General features: G+C 36.2%; 1 protein-coding gene and 2 pseudogenes across 1 annotated transcript; 1 reads left to right on the forward strand and 2 right to left on the reverse strand.

Moving 5' to 3' along the window:
* The first annotated feature begins 263 nt into the window (after positions 1-263).
* On the forward strand, positions 264-1,398 carry LOC111410447 (B3 domain-containing protein Os06g0112300-like). Its single transcript, XM_023040780.1, has 2 exons — positions 264-436; positions 849-1,398. The coding sequence occupies exons 1-2, from the start codon at positions 320-322 to the stop codon at positions 1,161-1,163; spliced, it is 432 nt and encodes a 143-aa protein (XP_022896548.1). The 5' UTR covers positions 264-319; the 3' UTR covers positions 1,164-1,398.
* Positions 1,399-5,779: 4,381 nt separating this feature from the next.
* On the reverse strand, positions 5,780-6,453 carry LOC111410446 (annotated as a pseudogene).
* LOC111411372 lies at positions 6,407-8,967 on the reverse strand (annotated as a pseudogene).
* Positions 8,968-19,243: the final 10,276 nt, after the last annotated feature.

Consider the following 19,243-nt stretch of genomic DNA (forward strand, 5'->3'; position numbering starts at 1 on the left):
ACTTTATCGGGGCTACTTGTTTGATTTGGAGAATGGAGCTGCAACAGGGAGAACAATCTACCTATTAATTGTAATGAAGTCTTTTGTATTCCCGACTAGTATTGTAATCTAATGTCAATAATGAATTTGTTAGAACTCAAAGAAGAAACCCAATAATCGGACATTTTACGTGTTCTCTTCCCTTGCTGGTTTTCAGTTTTTGCTTTTTAATTTCAATTCATAGCTAGGTAGGGTTCACCATAAGCTTCTATTAAAAACTCCTAAAGCGTCTCTCTGTAATCTGTTTTAGAAGGTTGAAGGCACATCAAAGCCCAAGCCTATGTTGAGCAGCCCTGATATATATCATCTGGACGAGGAAGGAATTACCCCTCTTTTGGAGCTTCCCTTTTATGACTTGTTGCTCTCGAAAGTTCATGTGGGACCTACATATCATATGGTAATTTGTTTTTATTCTTAATATATATATGCTCCTGTTTGAGCCACATTTTTACCTCATTAAAATGAAAAATATAATCGTTATCCATCACATCAAGCCACCATTTTTGAATTTCTATCTCTGGTGTGGGGCCCATAACGGCTCTATTTCTCATTCTCATTCTTATTATAATTATAATGTGGCTCAAACAGGCTCTATATATATATATCTCAAATATGTTGTTCTCTTGCACTCACCTTATTACCATATTTGAAAATGGTGAAGGTTGATTATTATTTACAGGTATAAAATAGTTCTTTGTACTGGTCGAATACTAATGCACTGTTAAAGTGTGGTGATCATCCATTGTACAGAGGATTGCTCATTTTACAAAATTAGGAGCTGATTGTGTTTGTTTACTTTATGCTTGCAGAGCTTTCCACCGAGTTTGGATTCCAAACTACCTTCTACTACAGTCCTGGCGATCATAAAATGCTTTGGCAAAACATGGGAGTTAAAATTCTGTGGGGATATGACACCAAAATGCTTTGATTCGAGTTGGAGAAAGTTTGTGGATGATAACAATCTAGTGGTTGGTGATGCACTAATTTTTGAGCTCCTGGAAAGCAGTTCTGTAAAAGTTATGTTTAAAGTTCAATTTCTAAGCTGCGCAATTCCACCAGAACTGCAAGAACAGATAAATAAGAGTAGAGCTGAACGTCAAGCAATCATTATCGATGACGAGTAGGATATCGAATGGTTTCTGATTGAGAACTATTTGTTGAAAATTTGGAATATTGAATAAGATTTGGTGTTTCAAACTCTTCTGTCTGTCATGTCTTTGTGGTTTTTTATTAGCTTGATCTCTACCATTCATAGTTACAATGTTGTTCTTATACTCCTATAAATTCTGTTACTTTTGGAGTAATATCAATTTTGTCATTGCATATCAGCTGAAAGAGAACACAAAGATGGGAATTCAGGGACTTTGAATTTCAACTCTCTTTCGAATGCATTGCAATCAATGTTTAAGCCTTTACTGTCATACTATTCTTTGGGTTTGATTCACTTTTAACAAGTATTGACGTGGTCTTTGTAGTTGATTGTATCATTTTAAATCTTCAGTGTTGCATGTCAGCTGAAAGATTACTCAAAGAAGGCTTTTCGGAGTCCACAATAATCAACTTCTAATCTAATTTTCCTTCCAGAGTTCCAATTTTCAAACTGCAAAGTTTTTGTCCAATTTTTATAATATTGGAGAGATTGTATAACTCACGGTGCTAAATGCTGGCAATTCAAATCCTCTTGCTACCTGAGTGTAGGGGTGGAGCAGTGCTTGTGATGTGTTAAGCATGTTGCCAGTGTTAAAGGAAAAACACTCTAATCTCCTATCAGAAAATTTCCCAATCTTACCCCGAGCAGCCGGGGTTACTCTAATTAGGCTTTTGAAGAACTTGTTTGCCTTGTTTGGTAATTGTACTCGATCTGATTAACCAAGAGATATTTCCAATCCTATCCAGCACACCAGGTAGTTTTTTGTGATTTGTCTCTCGTCGTTTGCACAAATACATCAATGAGATTCTAGATTAGATTCTTTAATAGATTATGACCTTTTTGAGAAGTCTCCTTGCTATCAGTTTGTTTGTTTCTTTAACAGCACCAATCAGAAGAGCAGTTTATGATTTCAAACAATTGAATCATTGAAACATGGGAAACAAATAATGAAGGATCAAACTAAAGAAAGAACATTTACATTCTGAACACTTGTCACTCACCATCCACCCAAAGGAACAAAATGGCTACAGCAATCAAGAAATGGTTACAACTTACTGCTACACCTCGTTTCTTTGTATAACATCAAAATTGGAGAAGTGAAACATTCTCATTCTGTTGTCTGCAACAGGAAATGGAAATCTGATAACTGATCGAGCACGAGAGGAGGATCCACATCAGACACGTTGATAGCTTGGAAGGATTGCGATGAGGACATCCGATATTTATTTATTTTATTTTCTAGTTAAGCTTTATTTAGTATCTTGGACTCCTATTTAGAGAATTGAACTTGTATTGGTTTGGGCTCCTCCCCCCCCCGCCCCCCCCCCCCCCCCCGGGGGGGGGGGGGGGGGGGAGGGTTGGTGAGTACACCAGATTCAGACTTCCACTGACACATTTCTACAGATGTCGGAAGAAGCTTGCCCAGCCACTTAGCTTATGGTTGGGAGATTGACTGTAGCCTATAGGGATATATCCACTTGACAAGGTCGAGTTTTCTCCTACCCTGAGAGAGTTGATGAGGACATCCGATATTTATTTAATTTATTTTCTAGTTAAGTTTTATTCATTATCTTGGACTCTTATTTAGAGAATTGGACTTGTATTGGCTTGGGCCCAGCTTTACCATTTAAACCTACTTTGCAATGTAATTTCAATTGATGATTGAATAAAGATTTTTGGTGGCTTGTGGCGAAATTCCGCCTCTTCCCCGTTCTTCTTCTTCTTCCCCTATTTTCTTCTTCTTCCATCCCTTTCCCTGATTTCTTCTTCCTGATTCATTGATTTTCTCTTTCTTCATTAATTTTTCTATTAGTGCTGGATCAGATTTAGATATCTCTTCGATAGTAAGAGCATTTTGTTTTATGTTTATGACCTCCTGTTACGACTGTAAAGTTTGATTTCCTTGAATCCGCATCAAGCAAGAATGTGTTATTTGGCATAGTAATTGAATCTTCCACTGCTAGTGCTTTCATCTTTGCAATTGCCTAAAGTACAGTTTGGCAATGAGGGGTTAGAATAATCTGTCAATATGGTGTAATTTGACTAATCCATACTTTTTTTCTAATGGGCATATGGTTCTCAAAATATTTGACTTTAATTAGGAAAAAAGGGTTCCAAGACACCATCTAGATGACTTAAAAGTGGAGAAGAAACAATTAAGAAAGACTTAAGTATAGTAGCCATGATGACTTAAAGTGGAGAAGAAATAATTAAGAAACACTTAACTATAGTAGCCATTTATGTTAACACATTGAAATTCTTTATTATTGGAGTAGAGCGCTTACCTCTGGAGATAATACTTGTGTTCCATATTTGTCATCGCAAAAAACGTGGTTTGAATTTGATATATTTGTGGAATACTCAACACTTAGTCAAGAGGGGAAAATGTGTAATAGAGTTTGATTTATGAATTTAAACTTTTTGTTCAGTTGTGTAGATTTTTCTTTTATGTATGTATATACATTTCCTTCTCTTTTGTTAAACAACATTTTACTGAAAGAAATCTGGTTATTTTATTGTTTGCAGCATGAGAGGGAATAAACACAAAAGACTATTTGTGTAGCCAATATACCGGGCAAAGTTCATTTGTGAGCTCATCTAACATCTTTTGAGCTTTCTGATGCAAGACCTGTGAAAGTTGAACCAGCATGTGATCAGTTGCAAGTAACTCCAATTTTTCAAGTTTGATTAAGACTAAACCAGAAAAGCTACAGTTTGTCATGTGTGTTGGAGTTCATCCCAGGAAGATCCAGCAATCTGTATGGTCACAAATGGAGGTAAAATTCATTTATTTCCAGTTTGTTGAACTGTTCCAAATTAGTCTGCTGATATTTTCTCATGGATAGGTTACCTGATCTGTAGCTTTGATACACTAGTACTCTATTTTGGATCTGATTTATTACTATATGCATTCAGAGCTTGGATCATATGAGCATTCATCCATCGAATTTACATTATAGATTGATTGAAGCTATTTGTAAAATTTGAAAGGATATATATATTTTATTCCATACCAAGCTACTAGTGATAATCACTCTATATTGGTTGCATGATATAAATGTTATTTAAATTTTGTTTTAACTAAAATCAATTTGAATATTACCACAAATGATCAGGTGAACATTTCTAGTTTAATTCTCACCAGATATCTTAATTCCGTTGTTGCTTAACTCGATATATTATTTTCCCAAATTTTTGCATTGGCTCCCTAGGAGCACTGAAAGAATCTCATTTTGATCCTAAATTCTCAAATTTTGCTATAATGAACAAGCTCTATAGATGATAACAGGGTGAGGTAGCCTTCTCTGTCCCACATTCCAGTGGAGTTTTTTGAAAGGCAGGACAGAGATATGGTCTCACTTACTAGTTTATTATTAGTTAATAACTAAATTTACAAAGGTAAAATAATAATAATAATAATTTGGGGTGGGCAACTAGTTGAGGAATCCCTGTTTCATTCAGGACGTGACAATGCAGGGCGGGACATTTTGTTATCACCTGGGTCTCTACCTCATATTTCTCTTTGTTTATAATCCTTTTTCCTTGTTCTTTCTATGAAATTCTTTGGTTATTTGTGTTATGTAAATCTACCTATCATGCTTATGTTGGTTGAATTTTTGATTTCTCAACATGCAATCTCTGATGCTCGAACTTTTCAAAATGATCGGAGTACCCATGTCGGACACGACACAACATGGATATGGATATGGGATATGTGTCGGATCTTCCAAATTTTAACTGGACGCTTTGCCATTTTTTGCTTCTTTCTTTGTTTTTTCTTTTCCTTATCTTTCCGTTTCTATTCTCTATAAACCTAGCACCGCCTCTAAGAGGGTGGAGAAAGGTGACGGCACTAGATTTTCCTGTCTTTTTTTTTTTTTTTTTCCTTTCCCTTTTCTTTTCCTTCTTTCATTCTCTGTATCAGTTATATAAGGTTTTATTTGTATAAAATGAAAATGGGTTCCATATAGTGCTACTTTGTGCTCAAATAAATTCAAATTGCAATCACGCCCTTATTTTTTATTTTATATAACATTTAGTAATTAACTTTCCATAAATTGAAAACTAAATCCAAAATTTTATTTTATTCATTTTAACCCCTTATTCAATATTATTTACTTCTTTGTGAACAATTAATTTTGGACCATTCAAAATGATATTTAGAGTTAGTAAAAAAATTAAAGTTTGAATGACATATCCACGTACCCGTGTCTGAAATTTAGACTCTTTTTAATTATATCCCCGCTACCTACATTTGAGAAAATAAAAGATCTGACACTTAGATACGTATTCGTACCTGATATCCATACCCAAGTTTGAGCATCAAAGCATGCAATTTATATTGCCACATCTAATTACAAAGTCAATTGCTTTGATATGTTGATTGTATCAAACTCGTACGTGGAATTCCTTGTTTATTGCAATTTTGTTCAATTATTTACCAAACCTGCCGTATGTGGGTTTCAAATTGGAGTAAATACAATGACAGACCTTAAACTAGAAACCAAGAACATAGATTATTTCATTTATTGGAACAAACTTTTAATGGGGGAAAAAGATATTAACAGAAAAGGTGACACATTATCAAAAGCCCTTGATATGGAGTATTAGAACATACTATCTGTTCGAGCTAGCGTTCTCTTGAAGAAATTACTGGGAACAGATGGTAACTTGCTCCGAAACATGGGATGTCGCAGAATACAGAATCCCTCTACTAAAGCCACAATTCAAAATGGAGTTGCATAAAGAACCACTGATGATCATAGACAAAATAAAATGAATAGATTTGAAGCTCTCGGGTCTGTCCAGCTAAGCAGAATCTAAAATCTCTCCCCGTGTGACTATGTCTCCCACTACTGTCTGAATTCTACTGCTACACTTCTTAGCCTATCGTACCTCATTTGAACAGTATCATGGGGCCTGGATATAGGGAATGTGTCAAATTCTTCATCAAGCTCGTCCGGGTGTACTGCTTCTGCCCTGGAAAGCTTTGTGTCCATATGAGGTGGATGCCTCGGACGATACCTATAGTTCCATAGTCCTATGAGGAACATGTAGAGACAGACTGTTGGGAGTATCAACCCTAGGTAACAGATTAATATCAAAAATAGAATGTGGACTATAACTGATGTTACGAGATTCTTCCACTGACAAACATCAATAAACCATTGATTCATAGATATCATACCAGAAAGAAGTGATGTGATTCAAAAGAAGTTAACCTTGCTTCTTATACTCCACATATGGGATTAGACATCTAACATATACTCCACCAGCTCGATCGAGCCTCACAGCGAGTTGGATTAGACATCCAACATGTACTCCACCAGCTCGACCGAGCCTCACAGCAACAATATTCGTAGTCTGGTATCTCAGGTTGTCTACTTGATTGATTGTGGAAGGATGTAAATGCATCTTGGGCAATAAGGGGTGCCCATATAGACATATATTGTTAGCCAGGGACAGGCTAGTGAATCTAATTGCAAGTTGGAGATTACCAATTTTCTTAACCCCTGATGGGTGCAATACAAGAAGATGATAAGAATGTGTAAAGATGTGGTGAGCTTCCAGGGTAGAGAGTCTTATGCATAACTTCCCAATCCGCGAGTCATGTGATCCACCAGCTCCAGGTTTGTCACTTCCTAAGTGGCTATTGTCGAAGACCACCAATGTTGTGACTGTACATGGATCATAGACTTCCTAAGTGTATTGTTCATTCCATTTGGGTCTAAAATTGTCGAGAATAGTTGGTGTTCTAACCCATTTTTGGCCACACAGTAAGCATCTGTAGTTGCTTTACCATCCTTCATCTTCATAGGGAGAATGTGCACCTAATGTTCCTACTTCTAGTATTCCCACTGGTGGCTTCCAAAGCTGCTTTGCTGTTGGTCGTTGATCGCTTATGTACATTGCCGATTCATCCAATACGTGGTATCCATCTTTAAGCAGACCCCCAAGTGTATTCAGCTTGAAAATTTGAGCTCTTGCCTCCTATCAGCTTCCAGGACACCGAGCCCGTACTTTTCAAGGTTGAACCAGCGAGAATGCACAGGCCGGTGATCTAGCTGCTTTTCGAAAGTAGTAAGAGGTAGAGCTATTTTTCCCAATATATCATCTTTTGAAGGGTGAACCTGATCCTCAATTGTTAGGACAAGCTGCTCCTCTAATGGCTCAGCAGTAACAAAAATTATATCTTCATTCCACATAGGGTTTGCAGTTCGAGTTGGGCATATACCAGTTCTGAGGACTTGATTTCCCACATGGACTTTCACAAATACTTCTAGGAGGCGACTTCTGTTGTTAGGAATCATGTCCTGAGCTTCAATCACATTTACTCTTAAATACCATAGTTTTGGTGAGACAGAGACCTTGGACCTGATATTGAAAACTCCCTCTCCAACAAAAACAGCATCAGCATGCCAAGAATCTGTAAATGCTTTATTGGCTTGAGTTCCTATCCAAACTGCGAGCATGATTTCTCCCCTCACCTTCCATTCTCCATGTAGATCCTCCAGTCTGTACCACTAAGGAGCCAGGGGACTATCAGGTGGAACTCTTGTGGGCACCTCATTCAAGTCATAAACCACCCTCCCTAAGTAATCGTCTCTCCCCACCATCTCTTTATCCTTCACGAAAACTTCTAATACTGATGATTGGATAAGCTCTTTAGAAAATGCGTACACTTGGTTCCATTCTGGATTCATCTTCCTTTCTAAATGTTATGTTCTTCCTTTATAGTCACCAAGTTTCACTTCAACATAAGGAACAGCTGCCAGTGATAGGGCTAGGTGAAAGATCTTTAGCCTTAATTACTTGAACATAAAGATAAAACATTTGCTCAACAAGGTTTTACGTGCTTGTCGTTCTTTCACCAATTATCCAGCCTCTGCCACCATAAGCTTCCCCATTCGTCTATTGCTTACCTAGCTGGGGACTTACATCTTTCACCCTGTAGTCATCTTGATGACTTGTAAGAGGTTGTGGATTAACTGGATGCTGCATTGTTGATTGGATGCCTTCTGGTTTCCGTCCCACTGAAAGACGTGGTTGCTGCACATCTTGATATTTTTGAACATGATGAATAGATTCTACTCTAATTTTATCAAGGTCTTCGATCACAACCTTGGGCTCCTGAACTCAAGAATCATTACCTAATTCAGTTGAAGTTTTGTCACTTTGAGATTCAGGGGAGGCAACTGCATAATTATCATTTACTGGTTTATCTTTGACAGTTTTTACAATAAGGGCTAGAGGAGGAGTAAGTGGAGGTGTATTAGTATCATGTTTAATTTTGGAAATGGCAAGTTTAGGAGGATTAGTATGAGCTGGTGAATGGTGATGACAATCGGCGACACAGATTTTGGCTTGGATTCTGATGAGATGTAGATTTTTATTCCAATTTCACCTTTGATGAACAAGAAAATGGAATATTTTTGTAGCTGGAATCTATGATAAATTTCCTCTCCTTTGCGAACAATATTCGAGCAAGGAATTCTGAACCTTCTGAGAAAACTTCTGCCTAGAATTGGTCTCCTCTCGTTGTACACAGAGACTTCAATTAAATGGTTATGGTAGTAGTTTCTGGTTTTATCGAAATTATAGACAAGTTTCTGGTTCCAAATGGGATTTAGATTCTTTGGGATAGTTTCTGTTCGGTTAATCTAGTTTTGGAAATCCACTTCTACAAATGGACTTGCTGATCCTTCATCGTCTTTGGGCATAAGATCGTGAGCACCTATTACTTCTACTACCAGCTTTATGCTCCTTTTCTGATCATTTCACTTCTTTAGTTAGTGGCTTCCCTCCAGAAATCTTTAAACTCATTTCGAAACAAAGCAGTGGCAAAGGCAATAAGCTCAAGAAAGGAATATGGTATCATCTTGAGAGCAAAAGAAAAGAATGCTCAGCTGTAGAAGTTCTTTATGAATACTGCAGTGAGCTATTATGGATACACAAATGGAGGGACGATATAAAATTTGCAGTAAAGTGATAAAAGCACGTGAGAGGTGAAAATTAAAAATATGGCTTTGTGATTTGCGCAATACAAAGCCAACAGAAAAATAAATATTATAACCTTCGGAAAAAAGTTTCAAAATGCTACTTATAGCTTCTCTTTTACCTTCTTCCTTTCTTGAGTTTCTAGAGTTGTTTCTAGTATCAGATCACTCATACATACAGTTTAGTCCAGTCCGATACTGAGCACCAAACGCACCCTAGAAAAAGTTGTGTGGGAGTAATAGTATATTCTAACTTGAGTTTTAAACAGAAGGTTTGCTGAATCTGAGGAAACTGTTTGTCTATAAACTTGGTTGAGCTATTTTATCTCGTATATGATTACATTAATAAGGACATTCAATTCTTCCCAGTGGAGCAATGCCAATGTGGGAAAAGCGCAAGAAAATGGCGATGATTAAGCATGGAACTCCAAAGATGCCTTTCATGCGCTTTATTCTTTTCTTGATCTCTTTCATTTATCTGATAAATTCCTTGTTTATATTGTTATGATTAGGTTAAGTCTATACTTTTTGGACAAGTTCTTGGTGGGCAATACTTATGGGTCCATAGTTCATCACAGAATATTGCAGTAGCGGTGAAGGAGTGGATTCTATTTTCGTTTTTGCTTGTTTTTGGGGAAAATCTTCTCTGTTGGCCTTGTTCAACCTTGTATCATAGTTGCACAATTAGATACAAATGGAAACCATTCAAGTGTTCCTAAAAATGTCACGTCTAATTTTATGAAGTTACGTTTCATTTTCAACTCGTGCTGGTAAATAGAAACTTGAATGAGGTATGTTTCTAGGAGGGTCACCGATGATTTAATAGAAAGTTGGATAATTTTCATTAAAGGTCATGTTGTTCTTGAACGACCAATATTTTAGTCCCTTTCTATACCGTGTAGAATTTTCTGCGGTTTTCGTCTATCAGGACTATGCTAACACCTATTCTAATAGGCTAAGGATAACTATGTTACGAGTCTTGTGTTGGGGATGACGTTGTGCCAACCTCTAGGTGAGGGACTACTACAACAATTTTCGCAAGAGAAGACAATTTACCATTGGATTCATTGTATCATCTCGAAAGTTCCTAGTTTAAAAATCCTTTGAGATTTCTTTTTCTTTTATAATAGTCTATAGATTGATTAGAAAAATAATGTAAATCTATTAAAGAATATGATCCTACGTCATCTATGTTGAATTACGGTCATGAGTTGTTCATATAGATTGACCCGATTTCCAATTCATTAGTTTGGATTTTGAAAGATATGTTTACTATCGAGTTCAAAAGTCGACTCCCTATCTCCCCCAGTCTCGACAACAAGTGTCCTTCGCATGTCTTGTATGAATGTAGAAGGGATAATGATTGAAAAAGTAATATATTCATGTATATAAATCCACTATAATAGAAAGTGTTTGGAGCCATCTTTTTACACCAAAAAAAAGGGAGTATGGAAGACTTCTATGAGACTTTCATTTAATAGCTCCAGCCAGAGAACAGATTGTTGCATTGAGCAGGGCAGACGGATCTTTTTCGACTAGCCAAAGAGGTCTGAGTCAACTAATCCACCAAGATGAGGAGCTTTCATCGCTACCTTGAGCTGATCCCGTCTTTTTAAGTTGTAATGTCCCTTCGCTTTAAGTGATTTGAATTTCTTCTTATTAATTGAATAAGAAGAAAGAAAATACCTGAATTAAAATCTCACAAAATACAAGATTTGAAGTAAAGATTGGTAGTGGATTCAACTACATGAAGATATCTAAGCATGTAAAGTTTTTTAAAGCTATGATATCTTACATTCATGATCCATTTGGCAAGACTTCTATATTTACTTCTTCTTTCATTTTTTTTAATTTCTTGAATAGCTTCCTGAATAAGTTATTTAAATCAATTTCCTGTAAAACTCTTCTAACAAAGCAAAGTACGTTCAAAATATTATCTAAATATGTTCAAAATCACTTAAAATGTATTTGGTTTATGCTTAAGACTTGAATGTCTCATATGATTTATTCGATTCTCTTAATCTTAACAAAAAGAATAATTGGATATGCTTTTATTACATTCCTTGAACACTATGTTTCATTGATCTACAATTATTTATTGAACAAGTTGGGTGGGCAGACATATACTTGCCTCAGGTCTTCATGAACAAAAGTAAGTCAACAAATGGCTGCCTAAAATCAATGAATCAAACGAGATAACAAGACATTGTCCACCATTTTTCACCACAACACAATATCTTCAATCCCAAATAATTTATTAAATACACACCTTTCTAAGAAACAAATATTTTTGTGTAATATCCCAATGACAAAGCTGCACTTCTAGCATCTAAACGCAGCTTCTCAAATCCAAACCCAATTCCTACATGGGATCCTAATTTTGATCGGAGAATTTGTTATATGGGCTTCCAGCCCATGAGAAGATAAGTGGCCCAAATCTATTATATATTGTATTTTAGGTCACATTATACACACATATAGTTAAAAACTGTGGCTGCTTTTTAAAATATATACAAAATTGAGGCTGCTATGTGAGAAGGAAAAGCATTGAGGCTGCTAGATGTAAAATTGTGCTACAAAATAAAAGAAAACAATAGAGGTTGCAAGGGTTGAGAGAAAGAAAAGAAAAAAAAAGGGTTTATTTTTCAATTTTTGGGCGTGGATTTTACATAGGTATTTCTCTATACAGTACAAATGGGGGATTTCTATAAGTGGTATATTTTGGGTACTTAGAGGTGTAGTATTCAAAATAGGTATCTTAAGATTTTATCAAATTGTTGGTTTGTGTGAGATTATTTGTTGTCTTAGATATTGACTATTGTTATATTCTTAACTTGTTCAGAACTGTAGTTTTGGGCATAAACTTGAACGTTGTAATCTCTTGTTATTATAGTGGACTTAGCCCGAGTTACCTTGTGGTTTTTTCTCTGTACACCAGAGTCTTTCAGCTACCTCCCTGAACTGTCATGCGAAATTCCGAAGTATCTTTAACAAACTTAAACTTTTCTGCAGTTCATATTTCAAGAAACAACTTATTTGGAGATACATCTGTATTTTTTGGTGAGGGAAAGATCGCTACCCTGATCATCATTTCAAGGACAATTTTGAGTTTGATTCTCAAAGGTGAACTTCATGGAGTCATTAATTGTTCTTGACATATCTCACAACAAAATTTGTGGAAGCATTCCACAACAAATAACAGAGGATACAATGTTTCAGAGGTTGAATCTCACTTATAATAGATTGTGTGGTGAAATTCTCATGGGTTGGAAGTTGAAGTTTAATTCTGAGGGTTGGGATTACATGTCCTTTCATAACCAATGCTCATGTGGTGGACAGAGGAATAACGGGCGACTGCTAAAACACAGTTTAAGCGGGTGCCCAATATAAGGAAAAAAGGGATTTGGAGTCAGCACTGGTAGCTGCTAGGCTCCCAGGGTGCTGGCTCTGTCCTGGATGGGGATTTCATTAGATCCATGTAAATGATACTAGTCTATCTACAGTTGGATTCGCATTCAAAATATCCTGCAATGTTACTATCATTCTAAATAATGTTCATTTGTAACTGAATAGAGTTTCTTGTATCAAAGGTATGTGGCTCTGAGTTGAGATTTGTTGTCTATCCAATTAATTCTTGACACATCATCAATTTAGTGGGTCAGTGGTGAAGTTAATGAGGGTAAATTTGGGATAACGTGTAAATTATTGAAGGCATGTCAAGAATTAATTGGATGAACATTAAAATTGGACAATGGATCTCGACTCCATGGCTCTATGTTTACCTCGCTCGATGTCGTCCCTCACTCTACAAGCACATTTCCTACTAGAACAAATTGGCATTTCAAATATCAGATTTCATTCCAATTAAACCCTCGAGCAACTGATGCATTCAGCAATATGTTGCTGGCTCAATACACTAAAACATCGGCAACCACTAGACCCCCATTTTCAAACAATTATTACTAGAAACAAATAGTAACTCTCAAAAAATAAAATAAGGGTCCAATCCTAAAGCCATATGGCATTTCATAATCATAGAATAATAGCCATAACTAGAGAAAATTCATTTTTCAATCACCAATATAAACTATAGAGTAATTCCTTCTCCTCTTACTCGCTTCGATTAATTTTCCACTTGAAACATTATATAGCATTTGTTTTTTTCGAAATTCGTATGTGTTTAGGCAGGGATCACATGCCTACTACTCCGATGAGGGATTTGGCATTGATCACTACCTTACGATTGAGTGGGAAAAATTGTACAAAAGGAATGGGACATAAAACTATATCTCAAGAGGTACAAGAGGAGAAAAAGAAAATTTCAGAAGAATTCTGAAATTGAGTACTATTACATTACAAGAGTGCTTGACAAATATAATCGAGATCCACTAAATATTAAAAGGGTTCTAGATTGACCGACAAGTTCAAAACAACTCAATGAAAAACATAATTATCAAGAGCATATTCCAATGGGTTGGTTACCCGTGTGGGTTGACCCTACCTGGATTAGTTATTCTTTGAATTGTGTGAGAAGCAAACCCACCTACAAATCAACCAAAACAATCAATTAGTGTTAGGATTTGCAAAGTAAAATGAAGAAAATCAAGACCAAATATCTAAAAATTAAGGAACGGTTTTCCCCTTTTTAATTTGGCTTAGAAATTTGATCCACACCACAAAGGTATCTCCAATTTAAAGGCCATCATCAGTCACACAAACAGATTCACAAAGAAAAGGCAAAGGAGGATTGATTTGCACTAAGCAGAGGAGGTTTTCTTCTTCTTGTTTTTCCTCTTGGTTTTGGTGTGTCAAATAGAAGATAAAGGTCTCCTATTTATAGGCTCAAAGGAGTGAACGAATTTCCAAGAAGTCTAGCAAGATTAGATTATATCCAAACTGAAAGATAGAGCTCATCCAACAAAAACGAGATAAAATTGGTTTGACAAAGATAACGATAATATTTATCTATCTTTCATGTGAATTTCAATTTCTCTCCAAGTTGGGTATTGAGCATCTAGCTCAATGGGTTGATTACCTCTAAATACCCAACATAATTGGGCTACTTCAATTGTGGTGTGGATTTAATTCTTCAATCCTGGGCTTATAACCTATGAAGTTTAAACGGGCCTTGGTTTTTCATCATAACTTAGGGGATTTGGGCATCACTTACCAAACATGCCCAACATTGTGGAATAACTTTCCCCCAGCCACAACCAACTAGAATCTACAATAACTTCAATAATGCAAATGAATGCGAATGTTAACGGTGAGAATTCTCTGAAGAGAAATTACACTAAAATTTGTATGGAAAATGGCCTTAAATTAAGATGGCAATAAATCATATTGAAAAAGGCATTCGGATTTTGGCAAAGGAATTTCTTCCATTGTGATAGAGTTTTGGACGGGAGTACAAGCAAAAGCAAGGCAAGTTATTCAATCTAGTTAATCTTGGGAGTCCTTCAACTTCAAATAAGTTTTATCCCCATCCTAATATCTCTCATAAACGCAGAAATGAAAGCAACACATTAATTCCATGTCTTCCTTCCAATTTTCTTTTCCATCGATCGAGTCTTGATGTTACTTAGATGGTCCTTTAGAAGGTGTATTGTGTAGTGTTGTTGGCACGATACTGAAACATGAATATTGCAAAAGTAACAGCAAGCCGATCATTTTTAGCTGCAGAAGCCCGATGATGAGACTTAGAATGTGTAACTTTACTTTTTTTTTCCTTCTTTCATATTTTTCTTAATTTCTCCGTGTTTTTTGTTTATTTTTCCTGCATTTATAGTGAAGGTGAAGGAGAAGTGGAGGATGTGGAAAAAGATTGAGAAAAAACTCAGTTATGAAGAGGACGATATGAAAATAAAATATCCTGATCATTTCTTGAAAATCTAGCAGATAGATGATATTACAGACTTTTAGTCTTTACCTAATTCTAGTATTGGGTTAATTTTTTACTTGATTACTAGTTGAAATTATTTATTGGTTTGGCTTAGGCTTAAGCCTTGATGCCCGAGTCTTGCCTCATAAAGCTAAGATATCTTGGTACCCTATTGAGCTTTTTTAGACATTGGAATACGGGATTTCTGTTGAAATTCAAATAAATCTCGTTAATATAGATAGCATATGACTACAACAGATTAGTGATGCTCAATCTATTAGTTCTTGGTTCCCTATCTCCCTCCTTTTTTTCGAATTGTGAATCTGAATCGAAGTTTCAAGATTCTTGTACCACTGCACGCCTTTTTTTCTTCTTTGGGATACTATTGCAGCCCCACCTTATGACAGAAGGACGTATCTTTGGTTTTCTTTATTCAAATTGCACGAGAGCTGAGCCCATCATATACAAGAAGTTAGAATCATCACCCGACGACGTGGCACTGCTAAAGGCTTATGTTGGAGATAAGCTTACATGGAGGAATCCTCAGCACCCATGGAGATTTGACTCGAGGTTTAAGCTCAAATGAGTTCCAACATTAATTCTCTGGGAAGATGGTATAATAAAGTGTCGTCTGGAAGATCACGAAGCACATCAAATTCATGTATATTTCTATGCTATTATGTAACGGCTCCGTTTTAAGTCGTCTATATTAGTTCCCATTTTGTAGGCCTCTTTAAATCTTTTATTTTGAAAATCACACACATTTTAAAGTCCTGTTCAACACTTTCTATTTTTGACACAAGCAATATTACTGGTTTTGGCAAAATGTCTACACAAAACAGAAATCAAAATCATAGCAGAAGCCAAAATCAAAACCTGAATGCTAATAGAAATCCAAACCCTGAAGAGGATTTCAACTTGAGGAAGACCTTGCCGGTCCTTGTTGTCGATTTTATCCCGCAAGTGGACGGATCGTAACAAGTAGTAAAGTGGACCTTTTGAGTCCGGATTATCGTTCCCACAAGGACTATATTTTAGTACTTAATTTATTATTCCTAACTTCTATTTAATGAAAATAAATAAATAAATAGAAATTGAATGTGATTTTTAAATCTAAATACTAGAAATTTTGTGAATGCAACAGAAAATTAGTGAGAATTCAATTAATAAATGGGAATTAGGGCGGAACAATTTCACCTATTGATCACCTTTATTTCTAATATCGAGATTCATAAACTAAAGTAGTGTTCGGTCGAATTCTTCTATTATATTCAACTTACCCCTCTCGAGTTCTCGTTGAGCCTATTTAATTAGTTCAATTTCATATCTCTATGCGAATTAAATTTAATTAAACGAAATATCAGTTCTAAGAATTCCTAGATGACCGCAGCAATTAATATAGGTATCTTTACACGCTATATTAATTTACCAAATTTTAATATGTGGTCTAAACAAGAATCTGCATCTCTACGTAATTATTGTTCACAAAATTATTGAATAATTTGCCAAATAATTCAAAGCATTAGAAACATAATTAAAATTCACACATAAGATATAAAAGAACAAGAATCTCAAATAGAAGAAATAAAGGTCCCAAATCAGTTACATTATTCGCCCTAAAATAAATTTAGCTAAACATATTAATGAAAGAAAAGCAAGATAAATTCATGGAAGACATCACCCGATTTATTTACGGAATGTGATTAAAGTTTTGGCACGTGAATCTCCGTCTTCTGCCGTCTTTCTCCTTTTTTGGTTTGTCTCCTCTCTGCTCCCGGCTTCGATTTCCGTGCATAAAGATGATAATGGCTGCCTTCTTTTCTTTTATTTTTGTCTCCTGCGTCCCTCTCTTTTGTAATTCCAGCAACCAATTAATTCTTCCCAAAGCTGCCGTGTGGAGTATATGTATGTATATGAATTATGGCAGTCAAAATTTGAATCCCAAGAACTCTCCAAAACTGCTGTTTTATGCGTATATTTATTTAATTCAGCAAAAGGCAGCCTACAATTTCCTCCTCTCCGTTTCCTGTGCTACTATTAGAGCCACAATAATTTACTCCCTAAAGCTGCAGTCCAATTTTCTCCCAGCAGGCTGTCCCTCTAAATTGATTCTCCACGTTTTGCCGCAGAAATTGATTTTCCCCAGAAAACTCTCCCCACCTAATTTTTCTAAGTTGGTATGTATATATATATTATATATATAAAAACCTAGGGCCACCCTAGTTGACTAAGAAAAGGACTCTCTCCCCCCCCTTTACTTGGCTTGTACGTGTTTATATATATAAAATAACCTAGCCACAATATGACTTCAAAATGGACTCTAATAATGCCAATTGCCTCTGCCTTTGTTGACTAAAGAAAACTCTAAAAAGACTCCAATTGCCTCATAATTATTCTTCAAGTCTTTCCACTTTTAAGTTAATGCAATGTAGTCCTTAAGTTCCTCCATTGTGCAATCAACGTCCTCTTCAATTTTTTAAGTGTTGAATTTGGTCTTCAATATTGCATCCACTAGCCAATTTGTTCTTCATCCTTTTCCATTTGCTCCAAACGAGTCCATCACGAAAAACAAACTAAAATTAACTCAAGTTAAATAGAAATTAATAATTTGACGACATAAAAACTTAATAAAATGGTCTAAATAAGTGCATAATTTGTACTCATCAACCCTCGGTGGTGGAAGGGTATGCAGCAATGAACAGGCCGGGACCACCTTTAATCTGGTGAAGAAAATGGACTACGTGTATGTGATGGTGGTGAAGGCCAAGGAGTTCTTTGCAAAAGGATGGGAACGGCAGCCTGAGCCCTTTGACCTTTGTCCAATTAAAACTTATGTCTGTTACTAAACATTTTGGTAACGTGCCTAATCCAGAGTGGAATCAAGTTTTTTCGATCTTGACAGGTCTAATTCAGGTTCCACTTATTGAGATATCAGTAAAGGATAAAAATAGGAGTGGCAATGATTTGATTGAAAAGCTTGTAGTTGATATCATTGATGTTTTGAAAAGGTTCCACCTGTTAGTCCTTTAGCCTTGCAATGGTATAAGTTGGAGAAGGCAAAAGGAAAAAGGGTGGCTGGAGAATTGATGCTAGCTGTTTGATTGGGGACTCAAGCGGATGAAGCATTCCCAAAGGCGTGGCAAATGGATGCCTTAGCCATCAGTGGTGATGGTGTCACGAGTATTTAAGTCCAAGGTGTATTTGTCACCTCGACTATGATACCTTAGAATAAATGTAATTGAGGCTCAAGAATTGCAACTTTGTGACAAGAATAGGCAGCAGTTGGAGATTGATATTTTTGTGAAGGAGTGTATTGGGAATATGATGTTGAGGACCAAAATTACTCAAAGCCGGACTATATGTCCAATGTGGAATGAGGATTTAATGTTTGTAGTTATACCATTCAAAGAACAGTTGGTTTTGAGTGTGTTTCGTGCGGGTAGTTGTTAACAATTAAAAAGGAATCAGACGATTGTGTAAGGAATAGACCTTTTGAGACAAAGTCCCAAAATGGGTGTTTTTTTGGTGATGGTTTACAATTGGAACTAAACAGAATGCCTCCAAGGGGCGCAAGCACACGAGTACTAAAAGAAATGTTTAAGTTTAAACTAAGAAATTAAAATTCATATTCTCTGTTTGAGAGTATTTGATTCGGGGTCCTTTTCTCTATGTCTTCTCTTCCTTTTATATTCTTTTGTTGATTTATTCGTGACATACCACTTGAAAACTGCTTGATTGCTGTATAACTACCCACTTTCTTTATGGTGGCTAACTTGTCGTGGAACTGCCGTCCCTAACTGTTGCCATTACTTTTTGTCATTCAACCGCCTTCAATTGGGCTCCTTGAATCGTAGAATGTGATAAGATCAATCAATAACTATTATTCTGGATAACCATAATGTTTTATGCTTGCTGAGATCCTGGGCGTTTCGAAGGTTTGGGCGAGAACGGGGTCATTGCTCTGGACGACCGTAAGGTATTCTATTCGTTCAGATTCTAGGCGTCTTACAAGTTTGGGCGATGATATTACCGTGTTCGTGGGCTTCCACCGCATTCATCAATAATCCTATTTGGACCTTCATCCTGGATTCTCCAATTGGGCTTCACTCTTTGGGCTATTTGATTTGGGCTGCACTTTTAGTGTATCAATAATTACCCCCCAATATGGCAGAATTA

Source organism: Olea europaea, chromosome 15, assembly GCF_002742605.1.
Source record: "Olea europaea var. sylvestris chromosome 15, O_europaea_v1, whole genome shotgun sequence".
Lineage (NCBI taxonomy): Eukaryota > Viridiplantae > Streptophyta > Magnoliopsida > Lamiales > Oleaceae > Olea > Olea europaea.

Excerpts from the sequence above, each read along its gene's own strand:
- LOC111410447 (XM_023040780.1), top strand. The coding sequence starts at position 320 with ATGTTGAGCAGCCCTGATATATATCATCTGGACGAGGAAGGAATTACC. Across the intron at positions 437-848 it reads TGGGACCTACATATCATATG|AGCTTTCCACCGAGTTTGGA; the intron begins GTAATTTGTTTT and ends TTATGCTTGCAG.